The 18,763-nt window shown below is 37.4% G+C and overlaps 1 protein-coding gene across 21 annotated transcripts in view; it reads left to right on the top strand.

Moving 5' to 3' along the window:
• The window catches only part of ARPP21 (cAMP regulated phosphoprotein 21), a 170,932-nt gene that overhangs the window by 29,277 nt on the left and 122,892 nt on the right, over positions 1 to 18,763 (top strand). For 20 of the 21 annotated variants that reach the window (XR_007355060.2, XR_012667159.1, XR_012667160.1 and 17 more), the window contains 4 exons: positions 12,242 to 12,410; positions 14,240 to 14,442; positions 15,203 to 15,244; positions 16,030 to 16,119. Coding sequence is in view for 18 of the 21 variants with exons in the window: in XM_048838972.2 (XP_048694929.1) it covers positions 14,275 to 14,442; positions 15,203 to 15,244; positions 16,030 to 16,119 (300 nt within the window). In the remaining 3 variants the exon portion in view is untranslated. Of the gene's footprint in view, positions 1 to 12,241; positions 12,411 to 13,686; positions 13,969 to 14,239; positions 14,443 to 15,202; positions 15,245 to 16,029; positions 16,120 to 18,763 lie in introns of those variants that run through there. The other variant, XM_075125658.1, reaches the window with a different exon arrangement.

Raw genomic sequence — 18,763 nt, 5'->3', positions numbered from 1 at the left:
TTACGTAATGAGAAATATTGACTGAACAGATTTCGTGTGATATACAAAGTCATAATTTTAATTCTTGTCAGGAAAGATCAGGTTGGCTTCAAAATATGATTAAAATAGGTGAAAAATGACTTTTGTTCAGAAATGAAGCTTTAAAATGTTTATACAGATGCACCTGAAATTTTCTGGGGGTGGTTAGGATGAATACTTTAACAAATGGTCAATTTTTTTCTGGCATATACATTTTTTACTTTGAGGAATATTTCTTTAAACTTCATTTTTCCTTGCAAAAGGCTGTAAACTGATACATTCTTCTTTTCTGCTGTCATGAACAACACTACCGTCATTCAGCAGTATTTGAAATGCTCTGTTTGTTACATATTGAAATTAACACATTTAGAGTCACAGCAAAAGACCAGGGAAATCAATGATTCACAGGCTTCTCCCTTAGAAGCCTGTGAATCAACTGAACACTTTTCACTTCCTCGCAATAAATCCAGGCATACTGGGTTAGATTCTCAGCTGAAGTAAACTGGCATGGCTCCGCTGACTTAAGTGAAAATCTGCCAATTTACACCAGTTGAGAATCTAGACCCCTGAATTTTTACAAAATTTATTTTTCTCCATCATAATAAATTGTTGTTAGTGGAGGGTAAAACACATAATTAAATTAATAACTACTCTGAGACTTTTCGAAGCTGGACTACTTGTCCCCAACCCTGAAGTCACTGAGAGTTTTTGTCTGAGTAAAGACTGTAAGAATGGACTTCTAGACAGCAGTTAAAACCCCATAGAAATGTTGGGGAGAGGCATTTTTTGATCTGAAAGGAGATCTTCTCCAAAGACTGTTATTAGTTGAAGGATCTTGACGCAATGGAAAGATTTCCCGCCCCCCTCTCCCCCCCCCCATTCATAAATTGTTGCAAGATTGGGCAAAAGTTTGAAAACATGCCTTTACCCCAAAGGATCTGTAGCACAAGTCTGTCTTTTGGTATAAATCTGCTTTGCGCTGACTACCACACTCAATAAAGAGTGAACACCTATACTTTTTTTCATGGGCTTTGCTAAAATACTCTGCATTCTGTGCTAAGGTTTTTGCAGAAGTGCATTTTATAATCAGATTGATATTTAGTTTGAGGTACTTAGCACAGCAAGAAAACTATGTGATGATATGGCCATATCTGGAATGGAAACAGAAGATGTTATGGGGTATCAAACTTTTCTCCCACATTTCCATTCTGTAATTTAAATCTTAGTATTTTTAGATCATTGATGCAGTTAGTGTGTTCCACTGACAAGCAAGACCGATTGCCTCACAGTGGGTAAACACAATTTTGGGTATTATAAAAGCTTTTTTAAAATAGTGATTTTAAAACCACATTTGAAGCTTAGGAAGTTTGAATCCAGGTAACAAGATTTAAAGCCCATAAAATAAATATGTAAACAAATCAAATTCTATCTTTTAAAAAATATATCCTTTTGGATGTTTGTTTTTAAACTTTAAATGACCTAGAACTTTGAGACACTGAATTGAATACTTGATATCTGCAGTAGCTTCACCATTGTTTTTTATTTATTCAAGTGACAAAAAGCTGCCTGAATAGGCATATTATAGGCTGCCGTTCATATACTCCTCCCCTCCCCAACTGGTTAGCTCCCTCGCTTGTCCATCTGTCAGCATTTCTTTCCTGTCCGTGAGGAGAAACCAAGTAGACACTTAAATATTATTTCCACTTTGTTCATTTGTCACTTGGGGGCTAGAATTACCCACTGGAAATGGTAACATAAGTGTAGAAACCACAGAACTTTGACAGCAGTTGCTCACAAGCCACAGCTGCAAATCCACCATTGTGAATCGGTGCTGATGTTTTGCCTTTCACCGTTTTTACTGACGTAATTGCTTTGAAGAGGACTCTTTTCTCCCTCTGAGGTGCTAGAATGCTGTGCTTCATTCTGTTTTGTGCTGTATCACTTAGAGGTGATTTTTGCTGCATTTATTGCATTGACAAGTTCAGTATAATATTTCTGATGAGAAAATGCGTGTGCAGCAATGCATCTTGTACATTGAGCATTCAATGACCAGTATTTTAAGACAGAATGGTAATTTTCTGGGGGGGGGGTTTGTTTGTTTTTTGTTTTTGAGGGAAGGTGTGAACAAGATGAAATGTAAATGTTGAGATCATCATTTTTATTATAGGGCTTGATCCTCAGAGCTGCTGAGCATCTTCCTAGAAGCAAACATAAGTTGTGGGTGTTCAGCACCTTACAGTAGCAAGTACAGAGTCTGATCCAAAATCTCCTGTTGTTTTCAGTGGGCTTTTTATCAAGCTCTTACTCATTAGCAATTTTAACCTCTAACTCATAGTTAGAAATATTTGCTTTTGCTTTTTCTCCATTATGGGTATGCAAAGAATGGAGATTCAAGGCTTTTCTTTGTAATGAGTGACGCTCATCACTTAGCTGCATTTAACTGACACCCAAAATACAACAGTGAAAAGAGTGCGTGTGTGCGGCAGGTATTTTTAAAACTTCATTTTTGTTTATGCTATAAGGGTAGTTTACTGTATGATCCATAATATGTACTTTATCTTTGTTTCAACGTTTTTGTGTATTCCCTTTAACCTCCCTTATTTGCTTGCTTTCTTTGTTTCTTTCATTTTCAGAAAGACTGTAGACAATGAGGAAAAGATATACAGTCTGAGTCTCAAAAAAAAAAAAACAATTTTGTGATCATCTTCAGGATGCTCACAAAACTGAATTAAAAATAGAGATGGTAGTGTTAATATCTGGATTAGATTTGAGGCCCACATTCAACACTGCCAAAAATCTCATGAACTCTTCTGACACTGTGAAAATGTCCTTGGGAGATTTCTGCTATCTGGAATACTACAAATGTCATACCATCCACTGTTCTCGTGAGATTTCTACCATTTGGGACTGAGATCGTGCATAAATGGTTGCTCTCATTAGTCAGTCACGACCATCTCCAAACTTCGACAAAACGACTCCTCCTTGTTCCATACAAGAGGCTCCAGGAATCTCTTTTTGCTTTGTATTTGTACTAGGACTCCTAGGCACTACAGCAATACAAATAATAACAGATTCTGGAGATTCAGGATCAGGAATTCTAATCCAGTCTTCCTGTCCTCAACTTCGTTCTCTTCTGAACACAGTGAAAATCAAGATGTAGGACTGTTTTCCTGCCAATAGGAAAAAAAAGGCAATATGGAGTTTTAGGGTCTGATCAAAAATCCCTTAAAGTCACCATATTTACTTCAGTGGGTTTTGGATGGGGCTCATATTTTGCTTTTTGCATAGTGTTATTTTTTGGGTTTTGTTTTTTTTTTTAACTAATACTTACGTTCTTCTGGCATCTCTGACATGAGTATTTCAGCCAAAGGAATGATTCAGGTAATTATTTTCTTTGAGAAGATATCAAATAAAGAGATAAATGTTGATATACTATGTTAACATGTACGTGTAACATACTGAGATCCTCTGACTCTTATAACTATGCAGGGATATGCATACAATATGAATAATATTTGTTCTTTTTTCCATATATAGTGTATTATTACCAGTGTTAATATCAATTCATCGAAACTTTGTTCAACAGAATTGGCAGCTGAGAAGTGCCATATTGCATATCATGGGCTTGTTTCTGGCGTTTGATTTGAATAGATGGTTGCATCAGTTTTCTTAAGGTTAAGAATGCAGTAGCAGACTGACTTACACATTAGAGTCTTTCTTTATGTTTACCTTTAGGTGTATCTGCCCAGGAATTGTATTTGCCTGTCTTCCTGTTAGTGTTAATTTAGAAAATATTGATAAAGGCATGGCTCTTGTGTGCCAAATAAGAAGAGTTGGGAGACGCTTATCAGATCTCCTCATGTCTCTTCAAAGCTAGAACATTCAAGATTTAGGCAAATTAGAAGAGGTAAACTAACCTAATCCTCATAAAGTAATCTTGCAGTGGAAAGTATCAGAGGATCTATTTTCTCTCATTGGCTTCAGTGGGAGTAGGATCAAGCCCTGAATATAGAAATTGTTTGCAACATGTGCTCACAAGTGTGTTCTATATTAAAACAGGTTAAATACCAACTGTATGTTAGAAAAAAGAAAAATAATCTTACAGTTTCTGTGTGGAGTATCTGTAGGGAAGAGGAATACAGTTAAATGGGGAAAAAATGCCCTTTTTCCTATTATCTCTCTGGTATTTTGTAAACCTGATAAAGATTTTTTTTTTCTTTTCAGAAAAAAGTATAAAATTTCTTTAACTACATGCTGGCTTTATGAGAGAGAATGGTATTAAGACTAGCTGGCATAACCATACTCATTAATTAAGGTGGGGGGAAGGATAGATCCTCTCCTTTTAAATCCTGGATTTAAAAGGCCCTGGTCTTCTGTGGTCAGTATTTGTCCAGTAAGGGAATTCTAGCACTTCATCGTATGTACGTTCCTATAGAACAGTGTTCTGCTGCTAGCAATTGTTTTCCTTTTATATTTGCCAATTAAGCTAGTTTATGAAAATATACAATTTTGACAAGGAATGGAAGGATGAGTACAGGAACCGCTATAAACTGGGAGTTAGGAGAACATCAGGTGGATAGCAGGAGAGGCAGAGTAGAGTGTAATTCATTTCTGCAACCCTTTCATTATAGGAATGCAGCGTTGTTGTAGCTGTGTCAGTCCCAGGTAATTGGAGAGACATGGTGGGTGAGGTCATATCTTTTATTGGACCAACTTCTGTTGGTGAGAGAGACAAGCTTTCTAGCTACACAGAGCTCTTCCTCAGGTCTGGTAAAGGTACTCAGAGTGTCACTGTTAAATACTGTCTACTAAATGTAACCCTCTAACCCCCCTTTTTGTCCTATAAATACAAGGGTGTCACCTTGAATGGCCCCTTAGAATATGTGCTAACTAATTATGCTAACTATCTGTTCAGCCTTGTATTTAGTTGTGACACTGAGTACCTTTCCCAGACCTGAAGAAGAGCTCTGTGTAGCTTGAAAGCTTGTGTCTAACACCAACAGACGTTAGTCTAATAAAAGACATGACCTCATCCATCTTGTGTCTATTACAGGAATGCGTCAGTCCAGCGACAAGTATCGCAAGAAGTATAGAGCAGTGCTTATGAAATCATGTTTCATCCAAATCCTGAGTTGTTATAAAAGGACTTGCTCCAGGAGAAACTAGCCCGAAAAATTTCCCCAAGGAGAAGATCTACAGTATTTTTGTGCACAAACTGTATTTTTACATGAGTTTAATCTGTCTCATCCTGTGCTCTTAAGACATTTTTCTCAAAGATGACTTAGCTAGACTCAGTATGACTTAGGAAGGCACCAGTTCATCATTCCAAGTCCGTTTAGACTTGAGTTCTTCAGAGGCAAATCACTTTTGGTGGTGTTCCAGACAAACTTTAAAAAAAGAAGAAAGAAAGAAGAGAAGCCTTACATATAGTTAATGTACATGTGAGGCAAAGTAGAAGTATCTCATGTTTTGGGAGAACAACATTTTAGAAAACTGTACTGTACTGTGAGACACTGACGGAAAAAATAGGCCAGGATACCTTTGCCATTAGGAAAATGGGAAATATTTTAAGTACTCAAAATATAGAGTATTTTATTTGGATTCTAAGAGGTACAAATTACAATTTTTTTCTTTCTCCTTAGTTTCTCTGATTCATTTGATGTGTACGGCATACAATCTGTATCTTCTCTCCTAGAACTTGGTGGGTACCTGTAGCAATAGCAACTCAGACTATGTCGGTTCCCATACTGCGGGTTAGGGCTGAGTGTGACAAGTACTTGGATGAGAGTCTTCCAAGGAAAAAACCCAGGATTCTTCAAGAGCTAGTGTTGGTAATTTAGGCCCTGATGGTACAGCGAGCTATGTGCAGGCAAAGTTCATTGAGTATAATCAAGAGTATAATCCTAGAAGATTATACTCTTACAATATGTCTACATCGCAGGTGGGCGCATGTTTCCTAGTGAGAGTTGACAGGCTTGCGCTAGCCCTGCTTGATCTAGTGCACAAAATAGCAGTGTATCCAAGGACAGTGCAGGTAGCTGCTCAGTCTAGCAGCCTGAATAGAAATCTGCCTGGAGCTCCTGAGTACGTATTTGGGCGGCTAGCCTAAGCCTCTGCCCATACTATGGCCGGCTATACTGCTAATGTTAGCACAGTTAGTATGTGTCTGTCCACTTGCGCTGAGAAACACACTCCTAGCTGCAGTGTAGCTGTACCCTTAGTCAATACTAATTGTATATCTGGTTTTAGGATACACTGTGTTGGTGGAAAGCCTGTCTTTCTGATAAAATATAAAGCCATTCTCTTGACTATTTGAGATTAAAACCTCCATAGCACTTTTGGCAAGATAAGGAGTGTTTATCCCAGTGTTCTACCCAAATTGTAATTTGAGTAACTGCATTCTGTGCACCTAAATTCCTTCTGCAGTTTCAATTGTATAAGGTATTCTCCATTTTTGTATCTGCTCGTTTTTGTTGTTGTGTTTTCGATACTTCATATTTAATATGTCAGTTGAAAGGAGAAGCCAACATTATTTTGAGTTTCCCTCTGTTCCTCTATCAGCAGCCAAAGATCTTACCATTTGTTGTCCTTTTTTCTTTTTAAAGGCAGCTGGATATCTCAAATGGTCAATAATGTGATCCAGAACCTTTCAATCTATCCTAGTTGTCTGGGATTTGACAGTTGTTGCCATTTGATGGTTGTTTGGAGGTCTGCATGAAATGTGTTGGTGTCTTCAAGGGTGTGTCGACACAGCAAAGAAAAACCTGTGGCTGGCCCGTGCCAGCCAATTTGGGCTCGTGGGACTCAGGCTGTGGGGCTGTTTCATTCCTGTGTAGACTTACAGGCTCGGGCTGGAGTCCGGGCTCTGGAATTGTCCTACCTCGCAGAAGCCTAGGGTCCAGCCCAACCCCGCGAGCCTGCGTCAGCTGGCACAGGCCAGTCACGGGTGCTTTGAAGACATACCTCAGGTCATCAAAAACCCTGTCACAAACAGTTGACTGTAACTGGCTCCCTAAATTAACATTCTCAGTTGAGAGGCCAGTAATAAATGAACATAGAAACTGAGGTAACCTCTGACCCATAGATGTGGTCCTGCCTGACCATGGCTGGGAGATATTAGTAAGAGAGTGTGGAGAAACTTGATTTGCTACTGCCATTGCAGCATTTGTTTTGTGCGTGGAGAACCAAAGCTACAAGAACACTAGGATCATCTTTAAAATGTTTTCCAATCTTTGTATTTGAGGACTCAACTTCAGCCTTTTAAGAGTCATTGAACAACTAGTTGCATTCCGTTTGTTTGTTTTTCCATAGTGGGTCTGGGGTTGATTGATTATTCATAACCTGGTATGTGAAGACCCAGAACTTGTTCTTGTCTTTTCTCTCAAGTATATCTGTGTTTCTGATCTGCCGGATATACAGACAGCAGTGAGAAAAAGCAAGAGCATGACATTGCCAACCAAAAGGGGTAAAAAAATCATGCGTTTGGTTAAAAATTGTGTTTTTAAACATAAATAATGGATTATTTTTATTTGCCTTCTGTTTTTTGAGTCTTTAAGGATCATATTTTCAAGCTTTTCCTTGCAACCATGAGGGCTAGAAAAAAGCTTATTTGTTTTTAAATTAAAATTGAAATTTTCCCATAATCACTTGACTCCAGGAGCTTGGGTTTAAACAAAACACCAAATAACATGCTAGAAATCACAACAGTTGACAACCCTGAGAGCAATCTGGGCAGAGCCGTTTTTTGTAATACTTTTCCTGTATGCAGTGTTGTTGCTGTGCTGGTTTTAGGATATTGGAGAGACAAGGTGGGCGAGGTAATATCTTTTATTGGATCAATTTCTGTTAGTGAGAGAGACAACTTTTGAACTTTACACAGAGCTCTTCCTCAGTTCTGGGAAATATACTCAGAGTGTCTCAGCTAAATACAAGGTGGAACAGGTTGTTTGACATAAATAGTTAACACATATTTCAATGGACCAATCAAGATGAAGAGGACTGTTAATTCCTCTTGGTCATGGGCAGGGGCGGAGTGGAAGGAAAGAAGGGGAATAAAATAAATTTTCCAATGGTTTCCAGGATTCCAAGGAGAGCACTAATTACTGGTGAGGGCTGCCTTTTTATATTTGAATCATGTATATTGGGAATTATGAGTGACACTTCTTTACGGAGAGAGAGAATCCCCAATGTATGCTCCTATATTTCATGGATCCTCTGAAATACTACATCTGTCAAAATCTATTGTGTGGTCTCATATTTTGAGTATTTGGATGGATACGGGTCCTGTCCTGTAAAATTAATGTAGTTGAGAAGTGGGAGGGAACCAAACATCCAGTCACAGGCTGTGTCATCCCTTTTCCAGTTTTGTTGCCCACCCTAACCCTACAAGCACTTCTTCAGCCTTTTCACTTAGCAAATCTGTTTAGAGAATGTATTGGTGATTTGGGGTCTGATCCTGGCAGGTGCTGAATGTCGCTGAAGTGCACCCTCAAATCTGTTAGAGAGGAGTGTTCATTGCCTTACAGGTGTGAGGCCTGATCCTTTGATGTGTTAATGGGCATTCTTAGGAGACATCAGTAGGAGCTGAGGGAACACAGAATCAGCCCAAACTTTGTTTTCAAGCTTTTAATACACAGTGTCTTTAGATGTTACCTACCTCTCCAATATTGGTACAGGGGTTGGTAACTTTCTTTATAGAGAGCTTTCTCACATTGTGTCAGAGGACTGTTTCTGTTTCAACTTGTGTTGATTATTGTGCAAATGTATTTATTGATACTTGAAAGTTTTCACTCACCACTTTGTTGCATTATACATTTTTTATCACTTCATTTTCCAGGCAGGTATTTTTAAAGCCTTGCACTTAAATTTTTTTTAACCGTTTTTTTCTCAATCAGTGTGGTATGTGCTATTTATGAATAAATTATGGTACATGGTTTAACACTCATGCAATCTCATTTCCCTTGAATTCACGTAGCATCCTCACCAATTCACCTGGGCTCAGCACAAACCATGGGTAGGGAGAGCCCCCAGTTACTATGGAATAAATTACTTTTTATTAATAAATTTACCAGATGACAACTGCATTTCCATAGTATCCACCCAAAAAGTGTAATGGTTTATTAACCCATTACATTATTTTTATTGAAATGGCTCTCTAAGAATGGTATTGTTGGGTGCCCTGTTTTCTCCCTCTGACTTTTTTGTGTGGGATTTTCAAGTTTTTTTAAATTTGGGCACAGTGACCTCCTTATGCTTAACTCTGTCCCGCTTGTTTTTAGCTCAGACACACTGATTCCTTTCCCTGACCTGAAGAAGAACTTTGTGTAGTTCAAAAGCCTATACCTTCTACTAACAGAAGCTGGTCCAATAAAAATTACCTTATCTGCCTTGTCTCTTGAAAAATCTCAGCAATTCCTATAAAACTTGCTCCCTTTGCAAGTTAGATTTTTTTTTTCTAGTCACAAGCTTTGCAACCTCAGCCTAGAGACTGAAAAAAGAACTGCATTTATTCTGCCTCTTACTGTCAAATCTTCACTATGGAGAGTAAGAACATAGCTAACATTTTTGTTGATGTGCAATGCAAAGAAAAATCCAGCATGCTTTTTCCATAACTGTATAGACACTGCAGGGCTAGCAATAATAATATATTTGTGTTGATCATTAAATAAACTGATATCTTGAATATGCACAGGGAGCAGAAACATATTTGGAGTCAAAGGGTTCCATTATACAGGTATTTTTCTGACTATTTTCACTTATTAATATATACCTTAAAGTTTATTCTATAACACTGGGGATTTCAGAGCTGCCTAACGGAGTCCAGCTCCCAGAGAGAGCGAGTACAGCATGGATTTCTTTGAGAATCTCAGCCTAAAAGTGCATCTCATATATTGTAATATGAATGATAACCACTGTATGCAAATTTCCTCCAAAATGAATAGAAATTTGTATTGGAGGAAGGATGAAAAAGCAGAACTGTGACTGATATCCCACCCCGTTCTTCACTTCAGTTGTTCTCTTGGCTCAGGGAATAATTACAAATGGTTACAAAAATATTTGTCCCCATGAAATTGTATGATTGCTTAAATTCCTATGCCCATATGTCAGTATATACCCGTTGAAGATTGTTTGATTTCAGCTCACAAAAATCCATTTTTTCCTGGGTCGTTTTCTACAACAAAATGTTGAAATGCATGCTGGGAGTATAATTTTATTATCTTTTTAAAAGTGTCGGCATGGCAGGTCTGAGAGATGCTGCTCAAGCATTGTGTGTGCTTCTTCCCCCACTGACTTTTATGCAATCTTGGTGAAATGTCTGTATCTTTTGTTCAATATCTAATATTCAACGGAGTTCCCGAAGTCTTGGCATTAGCTCATATTGGCATTAGATATCTTAAGCGTAACAATGTGTGGGTCTCCATTGATAAAAATATTCCCTAATAGGTATGATAAGATTGCATTTTGAGATCTGTGGCATAGGACCAGAAGTGTTGTTGTCCGCTGGAGACTTGGCAGATTTCTCTAGCTGGTGAATGTGAGGAAATCTGAGATGCCTTTTTGTGAATATTAGCTTATCATATGTGGCAGTGCTGCAAAAAGTGTGTAGAATCCTGAAATTAGATGCTAATTTTTGGCGAGGTTTTGTTACAACTACCTCTATTTCCCTCATATCTTTGGAGCTTCTGGACTTCACAGTGCTCTGTCTCTTTCTTTCTTTTTTTAACTCTTGTATTGAATTGAGATATACTAGATCAGCTTTTTATTTTGAGGTAGGGGCAAAAATGGGTCTTGGGAGTAGTTTGCCTTCCTGCCAATCTCATTGGGTCAGTGAATTAATTTTTTACCTCTATCGGTTCCACTAGTAGGCTCACTTATATATGAATTCCTAAATATAATTGCTGTGCTCTATTCTATTAAGGTTGTTTTACTGTCCCCTCACCTTAGCGTTGGACCGTGGAAAAGTAAATTTTTCTGAGAGGATAATTTAATGATCCTGCAATGAGTAGTTTTATTGCTGTATACAAATTATTTACTGGTTTAGGGAATGAGGGATACAATCTTAAAATATATATTTATGTTTACCTCTTGGAAAATATAAAAGGCGGTGTAACTAAGTATTCTTTGCCTACGCAGCACTGAATTTCTGGAGAGATCAGAATATGATCTTAAAAATTTGTTACAGTCCAGTTCTGATTGTAGCGTTTAGCTAAATTAAATGGGTTGTGAGATACAATTCATCATACCACACAGTACAGCACTTCCAATTGTTTGCAATTTAAAACCATGTACATCAGAAAAAGTGTAAAAGAGTTTGATAATATGCAGTTTGTTTTTCTCACCAAGTGAACTGTATTTCTGTTCCTTTGGGGGGTGTTTTTGCCTTCTATCTCCTTCCCCCAAATTACCGTGGCCACTGCACATATGGAAATCTCAACAAGACTATTTGCATCATGACAATTTCACATGACCATAGTTTGTAAATCCCTCTCAAAATGTTCCTTTTCTGTCAAACCCCATACTCAGCTGGCAATAACAGTCCTGATGAATGGCATTTGCATTGCATTTCTGAAGTAATTGATCCCGCAGTCTTGCTCTCTGAGCAATAACGTAGAGAGAGAGAGAGATGTTTTGTTACATTCTGCCTAAAGGAAAGTTTGCGCCGATTTCCATTGTTCGGGGGAATTGGTTTTTCGTGGTCCCTCCCCCGATCATTTCAGCTTTTATTTGACAGATACGCCTCATTAAACCAATATGTAAATGAACTGTACCCTTATCGAGATTACTTCCTAAAAGCAGTCATGAAGCCTCTTTAAAATATTGTGTAAATCCTTAATTGGGGCTGAGGCTTTGGTTAAAAAGCAGAGAAGACTTTTTTGCCCATAGATAATATTGATTTCCATTGAAGCAAACAGATTATCTTAATTTTTCATGTGAAAAGTGCTAGAATTCACTAAAAAAGGTTAAAATTGAAGTGAGTAATCTTCAGTGCATAATGCAATTGATAATTTTAGCTCTTTGCGTAGGAGCTGTTATGACTTGAACAGCCGGCTCTAGCCTTCATTAGAGAAGAAGCAGGCAGTTTTGAGACAGGTGGAGCTGGATCAAGCTGTGAAAGTGATTTGCTTGAAGCTGGTCATTAGTGTTAGAAATCTGGTCCTATTTATTGCATCCTTAACCCTACCATGATTATTACCATGATTATTTACTTTTTGTCTTTTTCCAGGTTGATGATGATCTGTAAAACTGTCTAAAGGAAGAGCATGGAGACTGGCATTCTGAACTGTTAGTGGGGACATGGGACTCATGTTGTCATTGATCATTTGTGTGGATTTAACCATTGAAGAGCAACAGAAGCAGCTAGAAAGACGTCGAGAATTAAAGCTGCTTTGAAGGTACATGGCTTGTTTGTTATAGTTGTTAGTCTGCTGGCTATAATTGTTTGTATTTGTGAGTATTTTCTGAGTATGGATCTGCTATACATACAATGTACAACTAAAGACGTGTGTGAGAAAATTTCAGTGAATTTGAGTTACACATGTAAGTGCACAACAGCCAAAAATTAACCAGCAACATTATGTTTTACAGTAAAAAAAAAATCGGGCCCTTTGGGCAGCAATACATTTCTTTTGAGAAATTCATTGAATTGCCTATGAATTGTACTGTGTATAGATGGTGAACTCACAGCCCCATCCCAGTATTCATAAACACACAGGTATGAAACTCACAGTTGTTCAGAAAATCTAATTCTGCTAAATCTCCCCAATCTGTTGCAAATTGAGATGGAACAGTAACATATCTTTATGTAAAAAGAAAAGGAGTACTTGTGGCACCTTAGAGACTAACCAATTTATTTGAGCATGAGCTTTTGTGAGCTACAGCTCACAAAAGCTCATGCTCAAATAAATTGGTTAGTCTCTAAGGTGCCACAAGTACTCCTTTTCTTTTTGCGAAGACAGACTAACACGGCTGTTACTCTGAAACATATCTTTATGCAGGAACCTCTTCAACATGCCTAAAACAGATAGTAGAATTCTAAATCCAAATGACTGATGTTTTAAAATGCTTTGCATTTCCATTCAAAAAAACAGACAGAAAAAAAGTGCTGAATGTTTATTACAAGCTGTAAAAGAAACATGGCAAAATATAGTTTTGTCTAATAACCATTGTTACACTATTGGGAAAGGGCAAGCTATTGCACTGAAATCTGTTTCTGAAATAACTCCCCCTTTCCACTGCAGTTGTTTTTCTTTCAGACACATCTTAAAACAAGAAAAAAAGAAAGGGGGGGGGGGAGAAGGGAAGCTAAATTATTCATGAGACTCATTTGACAATTGATCAGTGGGGGAGATGTCGGGAGGGTGTTTTGTGGGTAGAGAGAGGAAAAATAATAATAGGCTTTAACTTTGAAAAAGCCTTTTAGAGCTTCTGTACAACAGTTCATTGTGAGCTGAGAGTAATGCAGTGCAGTTAAGATATCTTCATTAGAGCTACCTGCCAAGGGCTTCCAGTAGGATTTCCATAGTGCTGGAGCGTGACATGTGGTTTGGGAAGAGGCTTATGATTTTAATAATGGAGCTGTCAGTTTGATGTCTGGAGATGTTGACTCTGAGAGCTTTATTGCCAAATTTAGATTTCATATTTATATTGAATTATTACCTCTTTAACTGAATTTAATTTTCTGTGTGCCTGTAATGAATGTATTGGCTCTCTCGCTATACGCCAGACAATACCTGAGTGATAGAAATCTGCAGTATTCCTCCTCTTGGCTGTGCTTTATTTGTATGTGTATGTATTATGAGAGAGATGCTGGAGGAGGGGAGCACTGACATGCCTATGACCCGGAAGTGTAAATGGGACATCCATTTGACTTATCTTAGGGGGAAAAAAAATCCTTTCCATCCCGGTCTTCACCTCTGCAGCAACTCCTTGGCTGTGGCAGGAGAGCAAGGGGTGAGGGCTTAACGTACCTTAACTGTGGTTTACATTCTCTACCACCAAGCATGTTTGAAACCAAGTTGTTTTATTTATCATATCTCTACTCTACTCTTCCCCGGTGTCAATTCAATATATTTGTTTTCTGCTGGAGTGTATTGCCCTGCACTCCTGAGTTTGTTATTGTGGTTTGTTTGTCAAAGGAAATGAAATCATTTTGCTTTTTGAGAACAAAAGTAAAAATTTCACCTTCCTCCCTCTTTTTTTGGGGGATGTCTCGACTGTCCAGGTCACCGAATCTTGTTTTAATTTCTGTCTGGGAGAATGTCTGAGCAAGGTAAATTGAACCAGGAGACAGCAGAGGAAGCTGCCAAAGAGCAGGAGTCCGCCATCTCTGATGCGACCCCAGAGAACTACATCATTAATAAAACGGAAAGCTTGGAAGCAGAGGAAAAGGAGGAGAAGCTGAGTGATGCCAAGACGGACCTCCAGGTAAGAGGAAGAAGGACCTTGGATGGCTATGTAACTGTGTTGTTGTTACATTGCTATTTCCACTGTCTTTTGTTTGGCTAGATTTTTTCTATTCTTCTCTCCTCATGCTTTTCTTTTCTTTTTCTTGTTATATAATTGGTAGTATTTTTTAATTGCTAAGGAGCCCGTTACTGGGTACCCATTATAAATACAGTAAAATATTTGTCTTGGGATATTTAGGACATTATCTTCATCTGATGGACTCACAGAATTCATAGAGACTGCTGTATTTCTTAATTTTACAGTGAATTTAATTTTAAAAATAACAATTATTACCAACAAAAAAGCAGTGACGCTCTTGTTATGCAAAACTAAAGAAAGATCATTAAAAACTTGAGTCTTTACAAGATGATTTTTTTTTTACCTTAAAAGGATATTAAAAGAAAAAGGGACTGCAATTTATGGGATTACTGCGAAGCTCAAAAGGGGAAGGAGTTTGGAGAGGGAGAGAGGCTTACAAAACATGATAAAAAGACAATACTGAAGTATTTGAGCATACCACAGCAAAGCATCAAGTTTGCATCTTGTTTATATCAATCAGATTAATGCATACAGCAGAGGCAATTCTTGGCTTCCCACTTCTTTGGAGTTGCCTTAGGAATGTTACTTTGCAATCAGCAAATGATGATAAAGGTTTGCTTTGAGAAGGATTTAATGAAGTATGCTGATATTGCTATTGTGTGCATTTTCCACTAAAGTGACAATTATTTGTTACGCACAGAAACGAGGCGTAAACCAGAACCAGCAGAAAAAGAGATCCAAGGTAAGGTTTCACATTGCATGCGGAGCTGACAGGTGATAAAAAGTTCCATTCAGGTGACTGTTTTCATATACAACAATGAGCTTTTATCTTCAGTTTTTCTTCATAATCATGTGGCACAAAAGCAGAGGAGTTTCACAAGATATTAAGTGTCAATCTCCCCTTTATTTAGCAGTCATACGTTGGTTACTGGGCTTGCCATGTACTTGTATGTGTGATCTGTGTATGTGTTTGTGTGTGCAAATGGGGAAGAAAAATCGCGTTTAATTTTTCTTTTGTAATTAGTGTTTTGTTTGAATTTTATTTAAGTGGAGTAATCAAGTTTCTAAAGCTGTAGGGATTAAAAAGATTGAGTAGGAGGAAGGCAGCTAGTTAGTGTGAAATCCGCTAGCTCGCTCGCTGTTCTTTTTTTAAATAACATTTTCCAACATTTTCAATACCACTTTTAAAATTTGTCACTGTTCAGCTCTATTGCTGTTTACAGAAAATAGAGTTGTTGCTTTGACTACGTTACCAGATTTTTTTTGTTTTTACTTTTATGATTTTCAGCTGAAGTGAAGTGTAGCAAAAGCATTTAAAAGCCAAACCCATGTGTCAAATGACTTGCTGGGCAGAATCTGCTGTAGTTCATCCTTTGTCTATCACATACATGCACTTGCATCTCAAGCAAATGCAGTTTTGCTGGACAAGTACCTGATTATTTGAAATTCATTGGGATGGTTGGCACATTTGCAGATTTGGGGTCAGCAGTAGTTTCCTTTGTTTTGTTTTCTTTCTATCTTATTCAGTCAGGAGCTAAGGGGAAACTGGTCCGGAGTCTTGCTGTGTGCGAAGAATCATCCCCTCGACTGGGAGCAGAAGGTCTTCATGATAATCAGGTACATCTGAAATCATGGCTGTTAGCTGCATGGTTGACTTCCACTTTCACTTGCATGATCATGTTACTTAATTGGGCTTTTAACAATATATTTTTGGGGAAAGCAGAAAAAAATTTACATCTGACAATGCACACGATTTTATGAAGTTATCTGGCTTAGCGTGTACTTTATATTGAAATATTGAAGTAGTCTTACAGTATGTCACAGGGTGTTGTTTGCTTTTTTTTCCAGACCCCCTGAAAATTTCAACAAATGGAAAAGAATTCAAAAGAATTCAGATTAAAATTAAAAATAAAATAAAAGATAGAATTGTTCTTTTCTCTAAGGCTATCTCTTTTGAGGCTACACCAGATACAGTTCTAAATTCACTCTGGTTTCTAGTTCAGCTGAGATCCATTATGTATCGGTCCCCCAGTATGCGCTTCATAATACTACACAGATCTTGACTCTCTATAAATACATTGGCAGAGAAGAGAGGGTGCATTATTCTGAGTAGGATTCCATTTTGTATTCCATTTATTTCAAAGAAACAACTTTTTGACCAAAACATCTTGGCAATTTGATCCCGCAGATTCAGATTCTGGAAAACAGTTCTTCTAGGCTCGCTTGCAAAAAAAACAAACTCCAAAAACCAAAACAAAAAACCCAAAACCAAAACCACCAAAAACTGTCACAATCATTTTCACTTGACCAGACAAACAAGATTTTTTAAATAATAATAATAATAAAAAACCTTAAAAGCTTCCAGCATTGGTATTTGGAGATTCAGTTGTTTTATTGGCAAATGAGATTAGCCATAGAGAGAAAGAGATGGAGAAAAATGACTTTTGTGAGCTCAGAACAAAACAAACAATCACTTTTAAGTGTACTTTCTTTGACTTTCCTCTATTGACTTGAAATGCAACAAATTGAACTCTCCCCATAGGCTCATAAGGGTGGAGAGGATTTTTATTTATTTATTTATTTTATTCATTCATTGATTCATTCATTCATTTATATTTATTTTTTGAAAGACCAAAAACCAGATCTTGTTTAGCAACTGAACTTCTCCAAGTTCTCACTGCTCTACAATGATGATTATGCAGTAGGGAAATTGACAGGTTATTTTATAGTTGTAGGTATATATTTAAAAAAATACTATGCTTTTAGCTTAACTTGCATTATTCAAAAATGTGTGGCTTTTGTTCTGCATTTTATTTGTGTTTTCTATTGTTTAATGGAGAATGAAAAGGAGAATAATATAAATATAAGAGATTGTATTAAACATCGCATGGTAGTTGATAATGTACTGCAGAGAACATGTGTTTAACTCCATAGAGGTGGGCAGGGTTTGGGATAAAATACTTCTCCCAAACTGCACCCTGATGCCAGACAGAGGAGGGGTCACTTGTACACATCCTCTGGTCCTACCCCGGTCTGACGAGTTACTGGGAAGAATTCTTTGACTATACTGAAAAGATCACAGGAGTTAAAGTACCCCTGGACTCCCAACATCTGTCTCATGTAAAGACCATTGGTTCTGAATACTTGAGTAGATAGAAACTATGCTTTGCTCTTATATTGGCCTTTTGCTTACTAATGCAGATTAGCTTTGCAATGGAAAGCTAGACCTGCACACTCCTCCTTGGACTGGCTGAAGGATACTGGAAATGTTGTGCCATTTGAAATGGTTTACTTTTACTTTAAAGGAGAAAGAAGCGTATTTTGAGTTTATTTTGAATTACTTTTTTATTAGTTTATCTTAGCGGTTTACAAAGCACAGGGTTTTGATTACCAGAGAATGTACGGTACATTGCCAGAACTACAGAGTATGGATTGTACTGCAACCCTGATGTTTGTATTGATATTTGAAAATTTGCCTTCATTTTCCTGTGTAGGAAAAATCTTGTTACCTGTATTACTTGATCTTGAACGCTTACCTGATGATTCACTATGTCCTTACTTAAAAGGAATGTTGCCTCTAATGTTATACTATTGACTTATCAGTGTATTATTGCAACTTGAACATTTCTTTTGTTATTCACTATACTTACCTTGTATCAATGTACTTATTAACGTTGTATTTTACTATTGAGAAAAATCAATAAAAATAAATATAACAAAAAATAATAGATTGCTTTCACGACTCTACAGCCCTTTTGTGTGTTTCTTCAAGAGCAACCAAATATTATACGCAGAATCGTATATGTGTAACACAAAATAGATACTGTATGTTTACATGTGTGTTTATGCTATGTGTACAGTCTGTCATTTTTCTCTTCTCGTCAAAATAGGTGCATCTTAATAGCCATTTTAATAGTTCAGGATTAAAGTGCTGAGGATGCCAATTCCATACGATTCGTCTGTTTTGAAGAACTAATGACAGAATCACCCAGCATTAGATAGCGCAGGAAATCTGAAGTTGTTCTGAAGGATCTTGTGGCACTGATTCATACAAAGTCCTGTCATCAGAACAAAACATTTACTTACAGTTTTTCCTCAGCAAGTGAAAGGAAAACATACTTCAGTCCATTAAGTGCAACTTAGCAGTTAGCGGACAGTCTCCTGCATGTCCTTATTTCATATGGCTGAGAGTTCCCATTCTCTTTCTATATTCAGTGCAGCATTCTGCTAACATTTCTGCCTCATGGTAACAAAAATAGAG

The sequence above is a fragment of the Caretta caretta genome, chromosome 2, assembly GCF_965140235.1.
Source record: "Caretta caretta isolate rCarCar2 chromosome 2, rCarCar1.hap1, whole genome shotgun sequence".
Taxonomy (NCBI): Eukaryota; Metazoa; Chordata; order Testudines; family Cheloniidae; genus Caretta; species Caretta caretta.
This window is presented reverse-complemented; position numbering and strand designations above follow the sequence as displayed.